The sequence below is a fragment of the Lepisma saccharinum genome, chromosome 14 (genome assembly GCF_977018435.1).
Source record: "Lepisma saccharinum chromosome 14, izLepSacc3.1, whole genome shotgun sequence".
Classification (NCBI taxonomy): domain Eukaryota; kingdom Metazoa; phylum Arthropoda; class Insecta; order Zygentoma; family Lepismatidae; genus Lepisma; species Lepisma saccharinum.
In genome coordinates, this window is record NC_139242.1 from 70,906,144 (window position 1) to 70,929,783 (window position 23,640).

General features: G+C 37.3%; 1 protein-coding gene across 5 annotated transcripts in view; it reads right to left on the reverse strand.

The window, feature by feature from the left end:
• Positions 1-23,640, reverse strand: part of LOC145999010 (regulator of G-protein signaling 9) — a 304,822-nt gene that overhangs the window by 42,948 nt on the left and 238,234 nt on the right. For all 5 annotated transcript variants that reach the window (XM_083135882.1, XM_083135883.1, XM_083135888.1 and 2 more), the window contains exons 8-13: positions 16,268-16,450; positions 14,859-15,034; positions 11,685-11,758; positions 3,703-3,832; positions 2,593-2,814; positions 1,900-2,121 (exon numbers count right to left, since the gene is read on the reverse strand). In XM_083135882.1, the coding sequence (XP_082992008.1) occupies positions 1,900-2,121; positions 2,593-2,814; positions 3,703-3,832; positions 11,685-11,758; positions 14,859-15,034; positions 16,268-16,450 (1,007 nt within the window). The remainder of the gene's footprint in view (positions 1-1,899; positions 2,122-2,592; positions 2,815-3,702; positions 3,833-11,684; positions 11,759-14,858; positions 15,035-16,267; positions 16,451-23,640) is intronic.

The following is a 23,640-nucleotide window of genomic DNA, read 5'->3' on the forward strand; positions in this document are numbered from 1 at the left end:
ATATATATGTATATACGTACATATGATATACAATAGAAATGTACATAGCAAATTTATTTTTGTCATGCTGAAAATAACATCCCATTTCTGTTTAAGAATCTTATGTATCGGAATCGGTTAAATATCGGCATCGGTATCGGTTCCAAAAATTATCGGTGAGTACATCGGCATCGGTAAATTTTCAGCTTCGTCACATCCCTATGTCAATGATTTATCCACATAATCCCACCCAATTACTCCTCCTAGATAAAACATCTGGATTTAGGTACCAGCTCTCCCCTCCCATGTCCTCTATATTATGGATAAATTTTATATTTATATAAACTTCATGCATCCTTGGCAAAACTGAAGGTATGACTTTACTGAACCAGCCAAGTGCATGTAACTACAATATTGTCCTTTCTCAATGTATGCAATATTTACATACTTTTGTAATTAGAAAAATAAAAGTTCTATCAGAAATTTTGCTAGTCTATTCTCAGTATTTGTAAAACAGCAGCAGCAACAGAAGTGGACAGACAAAGTAAAAAATATAATGACAATGAAATATAATTTACATCACTGAGAATAAAAATAGAGATTAGTCATAAGAAATGAAGGTGATAATGAAATTGTAAGTATAACTGGATAACCAGTACAGTTAATTGTTGTATAAAAAAAATCACTATTTCGATCATGAGATTCTACCATCTTTTACTCAGATGATCTCTCTTATGACAGAATTTCTGAATTTTCATAGCCAGTGAATATCTTTTCATGTTCCAATTATCAAAGTGAATCTTTATGAATTTACTTTTATAGCACAACAAGGAATATTACAGCAAGAAGTAGAAGAAATGGTTCAAGTAGGTTGCAGAATCTTGCTTTTTGCTGCTTCATGAAATGGATTATTTCCATATTCATTATGTATAGTTATATCAGCAATTTGCTGCAAATGGTTAAGAATGCCTCTTTATTCCATGCCATGTGCAAGTAATTGTCTCGGAAAGTAAGGTCCACAAATTCAAATAATTACATTAATATGCTACATTTTTATATAAAAAAAGGGTCCTAATTGTAGGTAAATATTTTATATTTTTGTCTGTGCACGTGTGTATTTATGGACATATATTTATCGGGTACAAACACAGATGAATGTAAGTTGTGGGCAAATTTTTTCTTGGATTCAAGTTAATTTCTCCTACCTAAAATATAATGATTCAGCCAATGTCATAATCAAAGCACAAGATTCTTAACTTTTTTATCCATGGATGTATGACTGAATCACATATCACTGCCAGTTAATCAGTGACAGTTGCTAAAGGGTAACAGGATTCTGAAAGGAAATTCTATCAGCTTAAAAATTCTATGATTCAAATTATTTATATTTATTTTGTTAAAATAACACCTTCTCTAGGTAAGGGAGTATTATTTTTAATGATTTTTCTTATTTTATTTGACTTTCCTACTTCTTATGAGGATGAATGTTGATTAGATAAAAAATTGTTCAAGGGAAACACAGTGAGAAACTTCTCCAAGTGATGAACTTGGATCCTTTGGTGGTGAACTTGTCTGTGTGAAGAGGAGAATGTGGTATACAGGGTGGGCCCACAAGTTGTAACAAGCAATTCAACTATAAACTTTGGATACAGCACAATTGCAAGAAAAGAAATTAAATTTTGAACACTGAGGATTCTCAGATTTTCATACTAAGTTGCTGATACCCTTCTTGCTGCTTGTGGGTACCCGTAAGTTATAAATGAGCCTGACATTAGATTTAATAACATTATTCAGGTTTATGGTGTGACCAATTTTCGTGATGGCATCACCAAGTGCTACATAATATTGTAAGTAGCATTCATACAACAAAAATCACAACACACAAGACATACATGAAAAGTTTCTTGGTTTAAATCCCACCTGTATGGAATGTCGCATTCCAGCTCCGTTAAGTTGGATTGGCTGTGGGAGTGAGCCACACGTGTGTCTCGCACAATGACTCCCATCAGATCATGCGCTGATCCAGTGAGACTCTTGTCACTTCCACGTCTCCTCATAGTTTGTGGATTCACCTGAAACAAGCTGTTTGGAGCACTGGCCGTGGAGATCTTCTTCTTTATCTGTCCACCAAAGTTGAAAAACCTGGAAATGAAGTACATGTTTGAATATAATGTACAAATTACTAATCTAAGACAAAATTTAAGTAGAACTAAAAAATAAATATAGACCAAAATGCCCACCAAAAGAATATCAAATCAGCCCCATAACATTAACGATCTTTGCAGTGTTCTTCATGGAATATGTCAAATAAGGTGAAATGTTTACATTATTCTGCAACTTGATATGCACAAAAATATATTTAGAATGTATTATCCCTACAAGCAATTTCAGGTGATGATTGATGCTTTTCCAGTGTTACAGCAATTGTGAGAAATAAGGTTCTTATATTGGGGCATAGATACATCTATATGGGGTTTCAGTTAAATTTCCCTGCATAACATGAAAACATGAGACAACACTACAAAATTTATAACAAATGGCTGCCTAGCTACGTTAATTCTCCTAAACTCACCAAACAAACAAAAAAAGAGAACAGAATTTAATTACACCCACCTCCTTCGCTGTGATGGTTGTATTGCTGTTGCCAAGAGATTTTTGTAGTGCTCAGAACGTACGAAACGAGGGTAGCAGTCCTTTTTCAGCAGCAGGGTGTAAACATGTTCCGACGCAGAGTCAAATGTAAACCTAGAGGGATTCCTCATTTCTTGATGAACACGTTCCATCGTTTTCCCATCAATGTTGATCTCACATGGAGCACCTGGGGCCAAAAACTCTCTGCAAAAAAAAAGCATTATTTTGTTAACAGTTGCCCAATAAGGATGCATGTTATGATGATGTGCACGGGATGAGATGCTATCTGGAAATGAATATGATGTGAATGGTGATATATACGAATGTGAAAAATCATTTCCAATGAAACAAATTCTTATCATAATTATACATTATTACCTTACCTGAATATTGATATATTTTTACACTATAAGTGATGATAAAATAAACTGTGATAATGAGAAACATCATTTCTCACATTTAAAATACTTTTTCTGTTTCCATTATTAGTATTTCTTGAATAAATTGCAAGATGTTTTTCAAATAAAAAACAATTTAAGATGGGGCATAATGACCACCATCCACATCATATTTATTTCATGCTGTCCTAATAAATACATATTACTTAAATTGTTATATAGTATTTCAGTACCCTAAATCAATACAATAATAGTAATGCAATGTTAAGCACAGGGGTAACTTTCTTTAGTTCATCCTAACCGGAAGAAAACTATCTATGTGAAACTTCTGCTAGCACAGGAATCATGGGAAGATTGAAACATCTCCACAATAAATAAAATCTGAAATCTATTACGTAGTACTTTATCTTTATTATGAACACCCAGAACTACTTGATACTCAAACGTATCAACTAAAATAATAAACAATTTAAATGGACAGAATTGTTGAGTGCTCTGGGTTCAAGTCTCAGCTAGAGTTTGGGCCCATTCCTGTATCTATTTTTATCCAATCACACTTAATTATTATTGTCAAAATTAACGAAAAAGGTCAACCCTGAGAAATCAGCAATGCCAAAGCAAATAGTAAACCCATTCAATATTTAGTTTCAAGACAACAATATATACATTTTGCAGCGAATCTGCTTCTACTTACTCAAATATGTGTTGCACTTTTCTTATGATTTGAGATTGAGCACTGTGCCTGAGGTCATTCACTGCCGTCCAGAACCTGATATTTTCATGACTGTACTCCTTTCGCAAGTAGTTAGTGAACTCTTGCAAACCTGGAAGAAGGGGAAAGTAGTGATTAATTTGAACCATCTCTGAGATACAGAACAAAGGCAGGAAATTTTTCACATGTTTGTCCAAAAAACGTATAGACAGGAAAGGGTAGATGTCTCTAAAATGAATGAAGTATTCTAAAACATGTAATTTTTTCCTAAATATGGCTGATCTTTCAGTAGTTGTGTGCATTTTTATAGGTGTCAGTGGTTGTTGAATCATACCATCGTTCTTCTACCTGGACATGTGCTATACTTTAATTAATATGAGGAAGTAAAAGTCCTACATTTTGAGTAAAAGATAATTTAAATTTTAGAAGTATGTATTTCAGGTGGAGAAACACAAAATCACAGGGAAGTTATCCGAGTGACTTTGTTATCCTACAGCATGACAACATTGAGTATGTTGAATATTGTATGGGATAGTTTGCTGAACAGCTGGACATAATATGTTTGCGGTCATTTGATATCATCTGCTATGTTTCTCTGATGTATGTGTGTGTGTCATTCCTCTTCTTAATGTCTGTCCAACTGTGGCACTGTGGAAGAGTCATTTCAGTCATTGATAGTACACTCGTGAAGGATGAAGTTTGGTTTATATTTTATATGTTTCTTTATATCAGACTCAAATTTCATTGCAGCTCTTTTGTATGTATGTTTCAGACAATAGTGTATGCTGAGACTAAAACCTGGACTAACTCACTATGAAACTTGGTCATAGACTATGGAGGAAGGGAGAAGACTAATAGACTCATTCTTGACGTCTTCGAGGAAGCCACATTATAATAATAATAATAATAATAATAATAATAATAATAATAATAATATATCTTTATTGAGCGGGCAAGGTTCAGCATACGCTGTTCTCCACCTAACCCTTGTCAGAATACAGAATAGTTACAAACGGTATGTATATCCAATAAAAAAAAAAGAAAAAGAAAAAGAAAAGAAAACAAAAAATAATAATAATAATAGTAAATAAGTAAGAAAGATGAAAGAAAAATGTATGGACAATTTGAAATCAAATAAGAACTGTAAAGATACAATTAATGAGTATATGTATACACATAAAACTAAATTCTAAATACAATTTTAAGTATATATATATATGAACACACACATGTACACGTAAATGCATATTTGTTAATGTTTGATGGTGCAAGAATAGAAATATTTGACGTGAAGTAATATCAAATTCTTATATTGACATTATTACATTGTGGGATGTATTTTTATTAGTGTGTGCTTCTAGACTAAAACTGTTTACATAGTAGATAGTCCTTTGGTCTGGATTTAAGAGCATGCAGTGTTAATTGGTTAGTTATTGTTATGGGCAATTTATTCTAGGTTGAAACTGCATTTACCGAGAATGATGATTTGAAGGAGGCAGTACTGTAATGACATGTAAAAAATTTGTTATGCCCTCGCGTGAAGTGTGAGTGTATTTGAGTGCCTATTTTAAGTTTTCTAAAAAAATAATCTAGTTTACTTACTTTCAAAATTTTGTTTATGAAGGTGATATAGTGCAGATGCCTTCTTCTGTCCATTGTTAATATTTTCTTTGTGTTCAAATGAGGCAGGATATGTTCATATTTTCTTATGCTCAATGCAAATCGTGTACAAGAATTTTGCATCACCTGAATTTTCCTTTTATCTCTGACTCAGACCCCAGGACCATAAACTACATCACAGTAATCAAAGAGTGACCACAATAAGAGCTCAACGAGCTTCAGTTTAACTTTTTCAGTTAGATAATTTTGAGACCTATATACATTTCTGAGGGCCATTCCAACGGTAGTCAGGTTGCAAGCTTCTAAGAATTGAGGTTGCCAACTTCTAAAAAATGAGGTTGCCAACTCCTAAGAATTCACGTTGCCAACTCCTAAGAATTCACGTTGCCAACTCCTAAGAATTCACGTTGCCAACTCCTAAGAATTCAAGTTGCCAACTCCTAAGAATTCAAGTTGCCAACTCCTAAGAATTCAAGTTGCCAACTCCTTAGACTTCAAGTTGCCAACTCCTAAGAATTCACGTTGCCAACTCCTAAGAATTCACGTTGCCAACTCCTAAGAATTCAGCCCTGTGGCAGAGTGGTTAGCACATCATGCTGCAACGCCAAGGGTCCCGGGATTGAATCCCACTCAGGCTTGATTGTTTGTGAATGTCCATTCATGAATTTTATCATTTCATCACTCATCCCCATCTTCACAAATTAACCAAGAGGCACAAAACGTGAAGTAAAATAAACTAAATCAATCAATCAATCCTAAGAATTTAGGTTGCCAACTCCTAAGAACTCATTTTACCAACTTCAGAATCACCATTATCTTCAATATTTTACTTTCTAAGCTTCAGACTTTGCAAATAGCCTAGATAGCTTGGAATATACATACGCTCCTGGTTTCAGAATATTGTTGAGCACAAAAGTTTCTTTCTTTATACTTTTCTTGTTACTTCATGTGTCAATCACCAGGGGAAAGGAGAATGGACCATATTAGTGGTGACATAACAAGCAGACAACTGAGAAAGATTGAATCCAAACAAACTTGCCATGGTGTTTTCCTATGCAATAGCATTGGATTTTCCATTGCAAGGGGAAACTTTAAAAAGTGTGACAGCAGTTCCGAAACAAAATTGTGATATGTATCATACATCAATGTAAAGTTAATATACTGGAGTAAGGAAATAATGCATTTTTAAAGAAAAACTGAGCCATCCTGGTTTAGAAGATCAACTGCTGCACCACTGTTGGTGGCGATGGTTGATAGGAGCCCAGCAGCCTCATGCATAGGCGCCAACTCCATGGGGCTTTGGGGGGGGGGGGGGGGGGTTTGAGCCCCCCAATGTTAATGATGTTGGGGCAGAGCCCCTCAAATAATTTTGGTTAAGAGGATCTAATGTATTATTTTGCTTCTCTTGTAAAGTTTACTCTGCATTGTGCCACATGAACTTAACTTTAAATATACATTTGAAATGTTCTAGTCCATCAACTTTGGGGGCTGAGACCGCTAAACCATGAACTTTGGTGGGTCTATGACTGGAGACAGCAAAATACATGACTTATTACTATATACTAAGTATATAATTATGAGTATTGTTAACATTTTTACTGAAAAGAGTTTCTAAATAACTAGTTGATATGACAATTATACCAATATGTTGTTTAGTGAATTCTGAACAATTTGAGGTCGTAAACATGACTTTCAGGCAATACTGATATGTACGATATTTAGTTTTCCTCGAAATCTCTTCCTCTAGTCCAAGGAATAAGGGGAAAATAAAGTTTATTTAACACTGGCTTGCAGTAAAGTACGCAAGGAAAGCTTATGAAAGGTCTGTATTGCAAAAGTGGGCAAGACTATGATCAAATGCATTATTGCTAAAGCACGGCATGCTTTAATTGCAAAATTAAATTTAAGAAGTAAAATATTGTAGCAAGAACAAAAAAGTAAAACTATTTTCCTGCGATTTGTGTTAGCATTTATGTAAATAATTAAATAAAACTGTTAAATATTGTAAATATTCGTTATTTTTATGGGTACGTCAACACTAAGGTTATTTGCACCTGTCACATGTCCTTTCTATACAAGTCTGTTGTGGACATTAAAACACACCCATGCCCTCGCTGGGACTCGAACCCGAGATCTCCGGATAAAAGTGAGTTGAGTCGACCACCCAACATGCTCGGCTATTGAGGCCGGCATCAAACTGTTAGGTTGGCCTCTTAATGTAAATACATAGCCTACTATTAAATAATACCCCCACACCCCCTATACGCCTTCATGGCATGGTGCTAAGCACAGGGGAGCACTTTACTTTTCTTTTACTACTTTTTTTTTTTACTTTTAAATAAAAATGTTAATTGTTATCTAAAAAAAACAAATGAGCATAAAAAAAGACATTAAAAGACTTTGAAACATTTTCTAAAAGTTTTTCATGTTACATTTAATTTGCATGAGGAATATAAAAGATGCTTAAAAACTGCTATACGAAGACGTAATTTTTATTTTTAAAAAAGGAAGGGAGTAAGTCATTCATTCATTTATTTCAGTGATCAGAGCCCCCCCAATAATTTTGACAAGTCGGCGCCCCTGGCCTCATGTGACTGCAATGCCTATTGGTGTGGTTTCCAGATCAGATGCCGGCTAGGAACATCCACTTAATTTATTTCTTACTCCAGTTATGTTTTACCTTATTCCTTATAAGGTATGTGTAGTATAATAATAATAATAATAATACTTTATTGTCATTAAGCTTGTACAGCAATAGACAACGTCAAGGACAAAATACATGTGAAATATATTATAAAATAATAACCCCTTTTATGTTTAAGTTGCACTAAAATACAATATTTTTAATTTCAAGAAATTCTTGAGTTGAGTATAATGGTGTAGCAACCAGGGGTGCCCATCCCCCCAAGGCCTGTGACACACTACCCCCCCCCCCCCAAAATGGGTAGAACATCCCCCCTTTATGCCGAATTATTTGCTCAAATTATTTTTTTCAGACAAAATTTGCGGAACAGTGTAACAGACATATTTAAGCAAAATGTGTTTACTTTAGGTATTGTTTATAATGTAGACAATTACATGTACATTGTATATTACTTGACATTGATTGAAATAACATTTTACACAAATAATAATAATTTCTCACGTTGTTGCAGCAAGCTTACTGATAATCTTCTCAATTGGCTCCACCTTTAAAATATCGGAGTCACAGGATGGAATTAAGGTAGACATTCACCATTCATCAGCCACACACGAATGTAGTCAGTTTTTAATGACACTAATTAAACTCATTGTGCGTTCTGCAGAGCAATTTGTCAACTTATTTTATATAATACCTGCAAATTTGGAAAGGTCGAAAACTGGACAACAACACAACCAACCCCCAGCGACCAATATAAATGGTTTGCCTTCCCCTACCATCCCACCACTTCCAACCGCATAGCCAAAGCCCTTCTCCCATTTGGCATCAAAGTAGCGCACAAACCCAACTCCAAAATAACTGATAAACTGAACAAGCACAAACGGTACTTCCTCTCCCCCCTTGACAACCCAGGTGTATATGATGCAGAGTGTGATTGCAAGGCTCATTACATCGGCAGGTCCATCAGATCTGTCAATGAAAGAATCCAACAGCACCTAGCAGATGCGAAAAAAGCCCAACCCACTACTGGTCTTGCTAGACATATCAAATACAATAGCCATAAAATTCAAAAGGTTCGAGTCAAACACACTGCCCACACGCTCATAGACACCAAAATCAAGGAAACGCACGCCATAATGCACTTCCCGCACGAACTAAACATCGATAGCGGGCAAGCGCACCATACTTGGATTCCACTACTGCAGCAGTTATCGCCCGGAAATAGCAGACGACGCACCAAGATGCACAGCGCACCTAACGGCAGCCAGAGAACTACGAACAAAAGACGCACGCCAAGCAACAGCGCAGCAAGTTCCAACGAGGATGGTGGCAGTGGCCACTGAAATTAATCGAAAAAGAAGAAAAAACAGCTTCGCGGATAAAAGTGAGTACTAGTTTCTCCGTATTTATATACTACCGCGTCTCTCTTTTCCCTATCATGAACACAGTATGGTTCAAGAAATCCATTCTTAACCCATTTCTGTAGATCCATAACTTATTCAGAACCCATCATGTCGTGTGTACCTGAACTGAACCTTATTTTCAACATTTTGTCTGCTTGACTATGCGAACAGCACGTCCCCCTCTTCCAAACCGATTCTAAAGGCATAAGAGGTGGTTCTTCATTTCAACCCCATCGCAGCGACCAGCCACAGGTAGGTAGAGAAACTGTACATAATAAGCATAACTAAAAATTAATAACAAGTTAATCAAACGAAACGATCCCCCATTTTTGTGTGAAGTTATGTAGAAGTGGCAGCTAAACTATAACATTTTGTCCCCCCAAAAAATTCCCATGATGCAGGTGCGTAATGAATCCCCCTGTGGGCACTCCTGGTAGCAACTAACCAGGCATACTCCAGGGGAGTCTCTTCCACATAGGTCCCACAGATCTCCCATGGTGCGTTTCTGGTAGAGCACATAAGATTCCTTTGGAACCGCCTTTCTAACTGCCATAGTACTCGTCCTACAGAGGTGTGAACTGTACTTTCCCACACTTTCGGTGGTGTCTAGCTCCAACAATGAGCATCTCTCGGAAAAATGGAAGAGAAACTTTCATCTGGGTTTGACATGATGTATCTCTGGTTTCATTTATGACCATTACTTATGATACACCCTGTATATGCAGGATCGAGTCTGCATTTCCCACTTACATTTCTATGTAGTACATCTCCCATGTGTTGTGATGCGAGATACTAGGCACCATTGAAGTCATCAATGTTTCAGAGGAAACTTACACTGGGCCTGATGGTGCAGTGGTTGTGTCATCGCCTTGTAATCAAGGGGTCCCAGGTTCGATACCTGGTGGAGGCACATAGTGGTTCGGATTTCACTTTAAACTGTAGATCCAGTCCCGATTAGCCATTCCATTCATAAAGAGGACTTAAAACACCAACTCAATCAATCAAGCAACTTACCCTTTTGCAGTAGCACTGAGAGACAATTCAACACAGGAAAATACAGTGGAAGGAATAAAGCAAGCAAAACATTGGCTGACTTGGCAGCTCAGTTGGTATAGATCAACCACAAGGAAAAAAACCTTGGGACAAAAAGTCCCCGTGCAGCTTTCCTTTCTTCCCTCCACCTCAGGCCATAAGGAAGCATGGTCCAATCTCCCCCACCCCTACTCGCGGGAGTACGGTACACAGGAGTTGCGGGTCTGCGGAGGTTGTTTTGCTCGTGGTTCCACTATAGACCAATGGCATGGTATGCTAGACCTTCAGGTTCAAGTCCTGGTAAAGCCTGCATTCTTTGCTTAAACTTGTACATAACATCTTAGGATGCATAGAGAGAATGCAGACAGACAAATCCTTCCAGAACAACAAGAAAAAAAGAAGAAGAAAAGAATACAGGCCGAGGATTTTCAAAAGGAGAGGGGGATGTTATGTATTGTTTTACGTTAGTAGTCTGTCCTCATTTTGACATAATTTTCTGAGACTGATTTTCTATTTTTAGTAATACTGGGGGTGCGGCTAATACCCTCACCAACCCTTTTCCCTGGGCATGCCACTGCTAGTAACCAACAGCTTCTCCAGGAGGTATTGTATTTGTATTTTTATTATTAGCATTAATTTTCTGCCACTTTCGTCTAATCACAATGATGATGATGATAGATGATTAGATGAAAGTGATGAAGAGCCATATACATAGAACACCCCTCCCAGGAAGGATTCAAGCCTGGTTTTTCCATGTCACAATCCTCATAGAACCAGTTACACAGGAATGGGAGAGGGGGGAGATTATCCCCTATAAATTTTTAGAATTTTTCAATCCTATTTGTGCCCCTTGTAACTCATAAAATAATTTGTAATTAAGGTGCAAGATGCAGCACAAAGCATCTCGTTTTTATTAACAAAACACAAAGATTGTTTTGTCTTCATTATCCAAAATAATTAGCAGTCTCAGTGTCAGCAGGGGTGGTAGTGGGTCATAAGATGTCGTGCAGTGCAGAAGTCATTGACCCTGTCATCAGGGATATGGTAAGATTTGGCAATGATAGTGGCTAATTTACAGACCTCGTTTAATTTTGCAGGATAAGTGGTAGAACAGTCGAAGGCTGAACTTTGCCCATGAGTAAAGAATTTCTAATTGTAAGACTGTACTGCACAAGTATGCTTATTCAGGAATGCAAGAGTACAATGCTTTAACACACATATTTTTTTTTTAATCCATAAAGTTTAGCAAAGAAATTAATTTTTCTCACCTGTAGGATCGCTTACTACATGTTCCATGGAAAGTCCCCATTTTCTTACTCTCTTGTCCGTTGGAATTTCAACACTGTAATACAACAGGTTAATAATTAATACATTTGCATTATATTATTTATTTACTTGCATCTATTACAAAAAATAACTTTAAAAAATTTAATATTATTTAAAGCATTGATTTTCAATATTATCCCTGATAGCTATTTGATACAGGTAATAAATATATTATGCATTATGCCATGCCACTTGTGCATAACTTGGATTGTTGGGAGAATTTAAACTAAGTTAAATACATACTTTTATTAAAATTTGAGTCCTAATTGTCATATTTAAACTACTTTAGAAGAAAATAACTCAGATTACAATACAATATCTGTTGTTAAAAGTTGCTAATAGAAAGAATGCATTTAATCCTATTACTGACTGAGTGGTATCTTAACTGAAATAGACAAATGCATTTATTTCTATTTAGAGATTCTGAATCAGTGGCATGGCGTTACTTTTTCAAAAGTGTTACTGGCCATCAGATGTTATCATCTCTATCCTACCCCACTCCCCCCCCCCAAAAAACAAGCCTTTGATCTGGATTTTTGTTAATTTCGTTCTTTTTTTTTTTTTTTTTTTGCAATCTGCTCAATGATTTTGCCACAATAACTCCTAGAAAGAACTACCACTCATGAGAGAGTTACTGCGAAAATCCAGTCAATAATGGTCGAGCCTTGTCAACCATCTCTGTTTCTTTGCAAAGAGGTGGAAAGGGGAAGAACAACCACACATTCGGGTCAGTTTGACACTTCTGCATTGAACAGACGACAGAATTCCCCTCCTCCAGCCGTGGAAGGGAAGTCCAGATGTACGTACTACTGTTGCCAACTTAGTTTTTTGGAGCAAGGTTTGTCCAAATCATGAATTGCATCAAGTACTTATATTTTCGTCTATTACATAAACGGCCTCAGTTGTAGTTAAATTCAGCTTTGGCTTTGCAGTCTAGCTCTTGTTGCTTCAGAGAAATAGTATCCCAGTTTTAGGCAGAATTTAGCTCTTTTCTGGAAATCCAATGTGACAACACTTGCTGATCCGGTAGGCCGCAGCGGTAACTGGGCCCCTAAACAGGCATGTGAATAACCCCCTAGCACACTTGCCTCCAAGTCTTTCCCCGCTGTTCCCTTGCATTGGCACCCTTTCCTCTTGTTTCCACTTGAGGGTAGCGGAATGGCCTGCCTCTTTGCTTTTGTCAGCTGCAGAAAAAATGTCCTCTGCAATATACACTCAATTGCAACGCTGTCGGTTAACATATTTAAGAATGTTGTTATTTTATTGAGGAGAAACTTTTTAATTTCTTTACATTTTGCTGTTACCTGCGGTAACACCGGTTACATGCACATCATGCCTCTGTTCTGAATAGATAGATACGCAGATTTACAGAAACTGGGAAATGGTATATACTAATATACTGAAACAGTGCAATATTAGTAAAAAAAAAATTTATCTCAGTCTATCTGATGGGAACATACGCTAAACCAGGTACTGATTTCATATATGTGTGTATAACATCTAGGACTGTAATTAAGTGGATTAAATGCCTCCCATTGCACTGGCTATCCATGGACATCTGCAGGATTTTTTCTAGGGAGGGGCAAGCAAGGTAATTTTTTCCTGGGGGAGGGGCAAAGGAGGCATATTTTTCCCCATAATAGTGATGCCCACTCAAAAAAACTGCTTCAGTCTAAAATTGGCATGTTCCTTCAACACCCTTTTAATAATTAACTGTGACTCAAATGAAAGTATGTCTGAAATATATGATTTTTATGTAGACCTTCATTTTTGGGGGGTGGTCATGTACAGGCTATCCTACAGTAACAAGAGCCCTGATTTTCAAATTCACCTAATATATTCAAAGCCATGTTGTTAAAATCTTTGTCATTATTATACTGATGATATTTGCTACACCTATATTTGTCCAACAAGTCATGAATTAAGTGGCCACTTCAGTAACAAAATATCAATAATTTATTCCCATAGTTATTGCTATAAATGATGTTGATTGATTAATTTATTTATTTTGTTTATTTTACTTCACTTTTCTGACACTTTTGGGTAATCATGAAGATGAGTATGAGTGATGATATGAAGAAATTGATGAAAGAACACTTATGAAGAACACCCATGCCCAGGCTGGGATTCGAACCCATGACCCCTGGCATTGTAGCATGCTTTGCTAACTAACCACTGCCGCAAATGATAAAAGCAGCACATTCTTCATTATTACATATGACGATGTTTAAACTTTCGCAATCTTTTTCTCTCATTTTGTGTCTTTATCCTTCCTTTTTCAGTTGCAATGTCACCTTCCTGCAATTGTTGCACTTGTTTTCATCCAATTGCGAGCCTTTCTCATTCGTTTCTTCTATATTGAGAAGCTGGAGAATTTGTCACAGAAGTTGAGTGAATCTCATCTCCATTGCTGCCGCAGCTGATTCATCATCAACTTGTTCATACCACCAATCTCAATGGAGTTGAAACAAGAAAGCAGTGAATTACATGTGCTGGAGGAAAAAAAAAAAGCTAAGTGAGCATAATATGTAGTTCACTGTACTAGTTTCTTCTTTCTACTCCAGGGTGTAAGAGTGGCCCTTTCTGAAGATACCCGAATGTCAATCTCTCTTCCATGTAGTATACCCTGCATAATACTTTTAAGTATATATCAGAGTTAATGCATTACCGATTACTTTCCAATGTTTTTCATTACTTTCTTTCTATGATGTGCAAGTATTTTTTCTTGTCCTTCATTGTGATAAAATATCATCGATTACTGTTACCCCTTCATGCATAAATCACGTTGTTTATGCAAAAATGCTGAGCTGTTCACAATTCTGGCTACTTTAATGCAGTAATGTAATTTACGCAATACCTCAACTTGCATGATACCTTAACCAGCTGCACTTAATTTCAAGTGAGTGAAGACTCTGAAGCAGGAATCGCATTAGCCTTATTGATAGACTACGCATTAAGCCTAACTTCAGAAACTATGTGGAGATGGGATAAGAGGTCCTTAGAGTTTAAATTGGATATTGCTTTTAGACAACATAACTCATGGTCTGAAAAGTTCTCTGGTTTGGAATTTATTTTACAGAACTTGCATCGGAATGGCAGAGATTTATTAGGCTTACAGTGGGCTGTTGAGGAGCCAGTAATTTACATCATCTCCAATCCACGGATTAGATGGCTGAACTGGTGTGATGAATGGGTCGTACTCCACGTAGGTCTCACAGTTCTGGATCAAATTGTCCACTTCCTGAGACACCTTGAGCCGTGTTCTCACCAGGCAGTTCTGCAGAAACTCTGCCTGTGAATACAGAGCAAAAGCATCATTGTAAAGAACCATTAGGATGAACATGCTATTCACAAAAAGTACTTAACATTGTTGATTAATTGTCGCTGGAGTAGTCATGAGTTCTATTATGTTCTATTATGAATCACCTGCTGAAATTTTGAATTTCGTATTCTAGATATCCTTTTATGACAGTAAAAAATCACTCTGTTTCTTCAATTTTAGATTATCTATATCTCAAAATTGTGGCAGCGTAAAGTAAATAGGCTGGCCGACACTGTCGAAACATGATAAAAATAAGATGGCACTGTGTAGATAATTATTAATATGATGACCTTTCCTTGTTTGTATCATGTCCAACAATGTGAATATCAAAATATATTTTAAATTTGAAGATCTGTCTCACCCATGCCAGAAAGCTGGTATTTCCACTGTATACTCACTCTCTCACTCTCATACACACAAACACACAAACACACACACACAGAGCATTCTCACATCAAAACATCTGAAAAAATGACACAATTTGAATTCACTTCTATTAAGTTGTACAACGAACAATATCAAACCTTATGTATCTGGCACACACATGTGATGTACTCTGTAGAAGTTTCAGTGAAAAATTCAGGCTCGACAAGGACTCGAACCTGGTTCTCTAGCATACTGTGCCATTGCTAATATTTCTTAAAGGAAAGTCCCTAAGCGGCAGTTTCCTGTGTCATTCTCTCATATCAATATCACTTAATTTCTCTACTATTTCATTCAGGAAAATACAATCACCTAGGTCTTAACCAGAATTCAAACCTGGGACCCTTGGTATCGTAGCATGCTGTGCTGACAACTCTGTCCCAAAGGTCGAATGAACTACTAAGACAATCTTGGTTTCATCAGACACACCATGGTTTGAGTCCTCTTCGATCCTCTTTTGCTGAGATTTCTACACAACAATATCTAATTATGAAAAATATGGATTTCAGTCTTTTTTCAAATTTAAAGACTGCAAGCACATAAAATATTATATTTTGGGTGCTTGTTGTACGAAAAGAGTGATGTAAGCAACAAGCATTTATTAAGAATACTTCCTCAACATGTAAATGCTGTAAACGTTTGTCTGCATTGTTTCGTCACCATCATTGCCAAGAAATGCTTCAGAATTAATTAGTTGTTAAAAACATTTCTACGTCACCGAAGCATGATAAGTTTCCATCCTTTAGTTCCACAGCCTGCAGGGATTCACACGATACTTACTTCTCTTTGCAAATCTTCTACAGTCTTCTTTTTAGCTCTAGGGCTTTGGGTTCGACTAGGAATGGGTGCAGTTTCAAGACAGTTGAGATAACCTGGGGGAGGGCGATACACCCGCCAGTAGGCTCTCTCCTGACTGTCTGTGACTATCTTGTCCCCCTTCTTCCGCTCCTTGGCCAACCGGACCTGTAACAGAAAGTACCAAAAGTTACGCAAGTAACAATTAACTAAAAATTTGGTTTCAAAATGTTACATCAAAACAAGTGTGTCTGAAATTCAGTACAGAAGACCTAAGAGAGATATATTACACTTATGTGTACATGATATAATGCAATGTAACTAATATATGGTAACATCCCAGAAATATAAAGGAGGTATTGCTGGGGGAGGGGGCAGGTCGTAACATTCACTTTTGACTCAACTTTCCTTAAGAGAGAGATAGAGAAATGAACATCAAAAGCAGGAAAAATAGATAGAATATAAGACTAGTCTAAACAAAACGAAGACATACCCTTCCCATTTAGGGTCATATTTCCCTCAAGAAAATACTAAGCACGCCACTGAAAATGATCAATAGGAGTTGGAATCAATCTTTGGTGAGGAGATGAGGGATCCAAGTTGATCGATTAATGCCGAGGAGGACACACACAATCATTGTTGCCGACTTTAGGTTGCAAAGTAGTCCTCCCCAAACCCAAATTTCTGAAGAGGTGCAGATATGATGCCAATGTTGCCTTCCAATAATATTTGAAGTCGAAGCTACTGCATCCTACAAAACACACACACACACATGTTCAGCAGTGCCGAATCTACAAGCCGCAAAACCCCGCAGTGCGGGGGGGGGGGGGCAGTGACAAGTAAGCTTTTAGGGGCCCTCAGCCATTGACATAGTAGAGGGTTCGCGTATGTAAAAAATAAACATAGTTGCTCAGCCTCAGGGGTACAGAAACTAATGCAATATGTACAGGTAAAGTTAAAGTTCCCTATGCATATAGCACCGTGCCGCCATAAAGGCACATTTAATGAAGGGAGGGGGTAGGGCCCACATATTTTCGATGTCGGCCATCTTGGAGGTGATGTGATCAGCACCACGCTGCGGCCGCCTTTTGATTTGAGGCAGGGTGGGCCCTAGAGCCTCTTTATGCGGGGACAAAGCGGGAAAAATTCAGAACTTAGATCACCCACCTCAGACTTCTCACGTGGCAGTCAGACTAGAATCAAATCAGGCAAGAATTTCACGAGAAATGCCGGGGTAAAGGTTCCTTCAACCAATCTTTAATCAGTAAAATTTACGACTGCGTGATTGTAACAAATGTACCTATCATTTTCCAGGTGTGAGAAAACAGTGTACTATATACAACATATCACATAACCAACCCCCTTCCCATTGAAAAATTTTGAGGTGGGTGCGTGTGGGTGTAGGTAAGGGGGGGGGGGGGCTTTGGTAATGTTTTGCGGGGGGGGCAAGGCTCGTAGATCCGGCACCGGATGTTCAGATTCTGCTGACCACCGCTGCGGAGTTGTTAGCTACAGCATCAGGGGTTCCGGAATTAAATCCCAGCCTGTTCATATTTGCACACGTGCGAATTACTCACTCCGGTAAACTAAAAAGTGTTTTCTAAAAAAATAATAAAAAACGTTGCTTACAACAACGGGATATACTCGCATATCATAAGCAAACAGTTTTTGTGTTTTTAGTATTTTTTAGAAAACACTTTTTAGATCCCAGCCTGGTTATGGGTGTTCTTCGTGAGCTTCCCTTCATCAATTTCATCATATCATCACTCATCCTCACCGTCGCGATTAGCCAAAAGTGACAGAAAAGCAAAGTAAAATAAACCAAATCAATCAATCAATCAATATATTCAGATCCGTAAGTGAAATGGGATAAGGTAAAAAAAAAAAAACATAGGTGACACTCGCTGTGGGTTTCAATTAATATTTACGTTTATTATCGCTTTCTTTTTTTGCGTAACGACAATAAACACACTCCAAGTGGAACACGATATTCTCAGACCCTGCTTCCGTCTGCGTTCCACTTGAAGCTACCACCCCTATCTGCCACTGCACTCGTCCAGCTAGCGCATGCGCAACTGACTGAAATTGTCACGATCCATTCGACAACACATGGATCCATTTGAACGTAAATCGAAAGGCACTACGTTGACAACAGGGAAGCTAGTGTCAGAGGAAATAGACGTATTTACCCTAATCAGCACAAATTAACAGTTCGTTACGAACATCGAGAGGATCGCTGACCATGTTCTAATTCCGCTTGTTACAGAGAGGGAAATTTGCTTCGCCTGTGCAAGCCTTGTTGACGGTTAACGCAATTATTTGGCGCTTGCATCGCATTCTCAAAGCATGCCGGGAAGCTGCGTGTGACTTAATAAATGCGGGGAAGTGGAATTTGAAAGGGGAACGAAAACGCGATAGAACAAGAGATCGTTGGTGTGTCAACGGGATGCCAGGAGGAAGCCACCTCGTTTCAATGTTTACTGTTTCAATTGAGAGTTCCCAAGCTCGTACGAATTTGCGTTGTGTTTTCTTTTAAATCTGCCAGTAAGCAAATTTTATCTATTTTCTTGGAAATATATCTTCGGAAGGTTATTTTTGAAAAGTAGTTGACAGTTACTTCGTCCAAAATGTAATTCTGTTGCAGTCACAGTCTCTCTAATTGAACGAAAGTAAAGACTAATATTCTGATGTATGCAATTTTGTGTAAGAATGGGACGGAGGGCAGACAAGTCTCTCACCTCGGTCTCGTCTCGAGACGACTTTGTATCGAAACAAGACCCAAGACGTTGTGTTCGAGACTCTTGTTTGAGGCTTTGGTATGCAGTTGTGTGGTGTCGTGCTATATACTGCATATGTCAAGAAGCGAGACAAGAACGAGATGGATGTTTGCAAACCGAGAAGAGACAGACACTGTAATTTTGGGGGAAACAGATCAGAATAAAATGCATAAAAGAACCGTGAAGCAGTAAAATGTAGTTTAAAAATCTGAAAAATACTGAATAGTGAATAAAAATATATTTTGCAGCACAAGCATAAGACAGTATCTTCTATGACATTAACAATAAAGTTAATTTAGAACACAAAGCATTTTGCACTACTTTTCTGCATGTCAAGTACCTTTAACATTGCAGAAACGAAACATGCATGAAAATAATATACTTCTATATGTTATTTTGCATTGCTTTTTTACCTCCCGAGTTAACCATGATGAAAAAGATGAATGATTATTTGGTGAAATGGTGATAGGACAAACACAGACACCATGATGCATCCATGCCTGATTAGGGTTCAAACTTGGGATCGCTGAATTCATAATACATTACCCTAACCACTTACTCATGGATGCTGGTATGAAATTAAACTTTGTAGCTGTTGAAGTATAATTAATCATATTACGAAAAAAGTTCAAAGCATGGTCTTTCATCGACTTCTGTTATCTGATCGTCATAGTCCTTGAGAGAGAGAAAAAAAACTTTCGGAAAGAAGGGTTTCTTTACAGTATTATATAATCACTCATGAATTTTATGACACATAAGTGAAAACATCTTATCCCACAACACAGAGAATGGAATTTTGGGCCAATCACAAGGGAATTTTCAGACTGAACCAGGAACAACAATGGAAAGAGTAGTACGGCCAGAATTGTAAGTGGAGAAGTGTAGGGGTACCGGGTGAGCTGTGATTCCATGAATAAAAATTATTCCGTACAAGTTTCAATGATTTCAAAGGTTTCAAAATTTTCACTCGATTGACGCAAGGAAGAGTTCTGAGTTTTGGTTAAGTCCGCTTTATGCACAGATAGGTTCTAATCGGAACTAGACCTACAGTTTCAAATGAGATCCGAACAACTATATGCTTCCATTTGGTATCGAATCTGGGACCCCTTGATTACAAGGAGACGTTACCACTACGCCATCGAGGAGGCACAGTTGCCGATTATAGTTTCTGAACTTGCATTAATACAACGTGCCAAAAACGTTTGCGGGCTGTTGAACCATAAACCTCCCCTTAAATACGGCCATTATAATTTATTGGACTTGCAGCTTTACATTTCCCACTTTTCCTCCCTCAGCCCGGGACTTTATGTTATAACATATTTTTCAATTGGCTTCGGATCTATTATTGGGGTGAGATCTTTACATATGTGATGAAAATCAGCCGAAATAGACAAACTTGACAATGCATGTTTTGACATATTTCACAAATTTCGCGTTTTTACAACATATTTCTTCAATTTCTTTGTAATAAGACATATTTGTGTATAATTTCGTAATTCTCTCGCACATAATCGCTTATTTCATATTTTTTTTCTTCGTAGCTTTAGCACAACGGGAAAGTTCATATTGTCGATGGCACGATATGGAAATTACGGAGGAAGAAAGGTGCCGTCTTTTCTTAGTACAGAACAATATAATACCCCACTTTTTTTATCCCGCCGACATTTGATAGCCATGCAAACATTATTGGGTCAAAATGTTCTCTCTCATTGTTGCACAGGAAGTAAAGAAGTTTCGTTCTCATTTCTTTTCCTTTTTCGCTTTTCACAAAAGTCAGTCAAAAGTAAAAATAACATTAGGTACATTACAGCCCCTACTTTACTCTATCGGGTATGGGAGAAATTCGAGAGTACTGTTGTGCATATTTTTGGCTTTACTGGGAATATTTCTGCATTTTTCTGACATATTTGTAATTTTTCATGACATATTTTCTAATTTATATGACATAATTACATACATATTTTACAGTTTTATAGGACAAAGTCCCGGGCCCTAGGTCACATACGATCACAATATGAAATATGTAAAAGTTGTCCCATTGACACTATTTTCCGTTCAGAAATTTTCAAGTGGCGTTAGTTGTAGGCGCTCACAAATAGAAAAAAAAGCAGGGTTCTTACGAAATTACTTAGCACGTCAAATAACTGGTGTGTAAGGGGAGACCCTTCCACATAATATACCCAAATATCATCCTCACTTCCACGTAGCACACTCTGAACCATGGCCGTATTTAGAGGGGGTGTGTGTTTTAGGGTTCAACCCCCCGAAACTTCTGACATGTTGGATTAATGGAAGGTCAGAAACCAAAATTTGTAACTCATTTTCAAAAAATTATTCGAAACTTCACAAAAATACAACACGGAGACAATGCTAGGAAGATCGAGCAAGGATTTTCAAACTTTTGGAATTCCTGAAATTTGAGCGAAAGAGGTTTAACTCTCGGAATCACAGCCCACCCTCGAACCCTCCATTCTCACTACCGCTGTCCTCTTTCCAGTGTTGTTCCTGGGTCAGACTGAACCTTTGAATTCTTTGTTCTAGGACATACATTTAACCTGTATGCGGTCCTGTAAAGCACATACTTGTGCAGTGCATAGTTGTATGTAATGCTGTTTGGTAAGTATTGGAACAATTATGAGCGTCGAGAAGTGGGATTGAATTTGACCAAAGTCGAACAGAATAATCAAATAAAAACTTTGTTAGATAGAAAAAATTTAGGCCACGGTACAGGCACGTGGTTATGTTTTCTGTTTTTAATATTCTACTCTTTAATTCAAAGAGCAACTGGTTCCACAGTTTCCAAAATTTCAAAACTTAATTTGTAAGTGATAGGTCAAACAACATTAACTTTATGACTAAAATTTCCCTCTAACTTTTACAGCTTTTTCTTGAAGGTATCTAAAATTTAATAATATATAATAACGGTGCATTTCAGTACACACGGTATTGATTTATTGATTGAGTTGATGTTTTAGGCCACTTTATGCACAGTAAGACTAATCGGGACTGGACCTACAGTTTAAAGTAGGATCCGAACCACTATGTGCCTCTACCAGGATTAGAACCCGGGACACCTTGATTACAAGGCGATGACGCTACCAGGTACACACGGTATGAAACGTAAGAAAAATAAATGAAGAAAAGCAGTTGTGTACATACACTCGTCTGATGGATCGAGTAGAAACGTTTCCTCAAGGATATAATAACAGCAATAATAATACAAATTAGTAATAATAATACCGGGTGTCCCAGAAGTCTTTCCCTGATTACAAACTTTATTTATATCCGCTATATGCAATGTAGAGATGTGAAAGTGGTGCCAAAATGTTGGAAAACTTACCAAGTTTATTTGTTGCAGGTTTCAGTAATGTGGCTGTAGTGTAGCAGTGTCAGTGCCAATCAATCTGGAATTAATGCTCTTCACATCGGGTGGCATCTTTCCATGCAATGTTTCTTGGACTTGATAGGATTTGGGAATGAAGATAAATTCCATTTTTTAAATACCAACTTATTGATGGCAGATATTCTAGACGAAAGAATTCTGTACATTTGAAAGTTCCTCTGCACTGTTATTGGTGACCGGGTCTCGTGATACCAGAGGACATGCTGAGCTTTTTCCTGATTTGTGAACATTTCCGGTTTTCTGGGCACTGACACTGCTTCACAACGGCCACGTTACTCAAACCTGCAAAAAAAAAAAAAAAAAAAAAAAAAAAAAAAAAAAAAAAAAAAAAAAAAAAAAAAAAAAAAAAACTTGGTTAATTTTCTAACATTTTGGCATCACTTTCACATCTCTACCTTGCATATAGCGGATATGAATAAAGTTTGTAATTAGAGAAAGATATCTGGGACACCCAGTATTAATAATAATAGTAATTTTGGAATAAATTGGTTCATTATCATGAAATTTTAATTATTATTACATAATAATAATTATTTTTATTATTTCTATTATTCAAATTTCTAGCAACGACCATGGGAACAATTATGAGTGAACCCCCCCCCAAAAAAAAAATCCTGGCTACGGCCATGTCCTGGACTGCATTTTACAGACTTTGGCGTCGAGATCTACAGCCAGTATAGGGCTGTGTATGTGTTTTGTCCTTATGTGTGTTGAGTGCCCATTTACAGCCTCAGTTTTTAAACCAGGTAAGAATATTTTAGTCCTTCGACATTATAGTTATGTTATATTAGTTATGGGCTGGACCCCGTATGATGTGACTGGTGCAAAATAGCCTAACTGCTGACGCACCAAAAAATTCAAATTCAATCAATCACTCAATGAATGAATCAATCAAAATAATTGAAGGTGGATTCAATACTACATTAAAACGTCTGGCAGCAAACAGGTGTTAATTTCCTAAGTTAATTCGGAGTATTACAAGGGTTCGAACTTAATATGAGAAATCATTGAAAAGTGCGAATCAACAATATGAGTTTCCAACTTTTCCACTCTCGACAGGCGTGTAAAGCTGTTATCCTGTCCGTTCGTCAGAATGAATTCGCCCCCAGGGCATATGAAGTCGGTCGACGGTGGTGATCCAAATGCATTCTACACCTATCCAGGGGGCATTTCCCCCC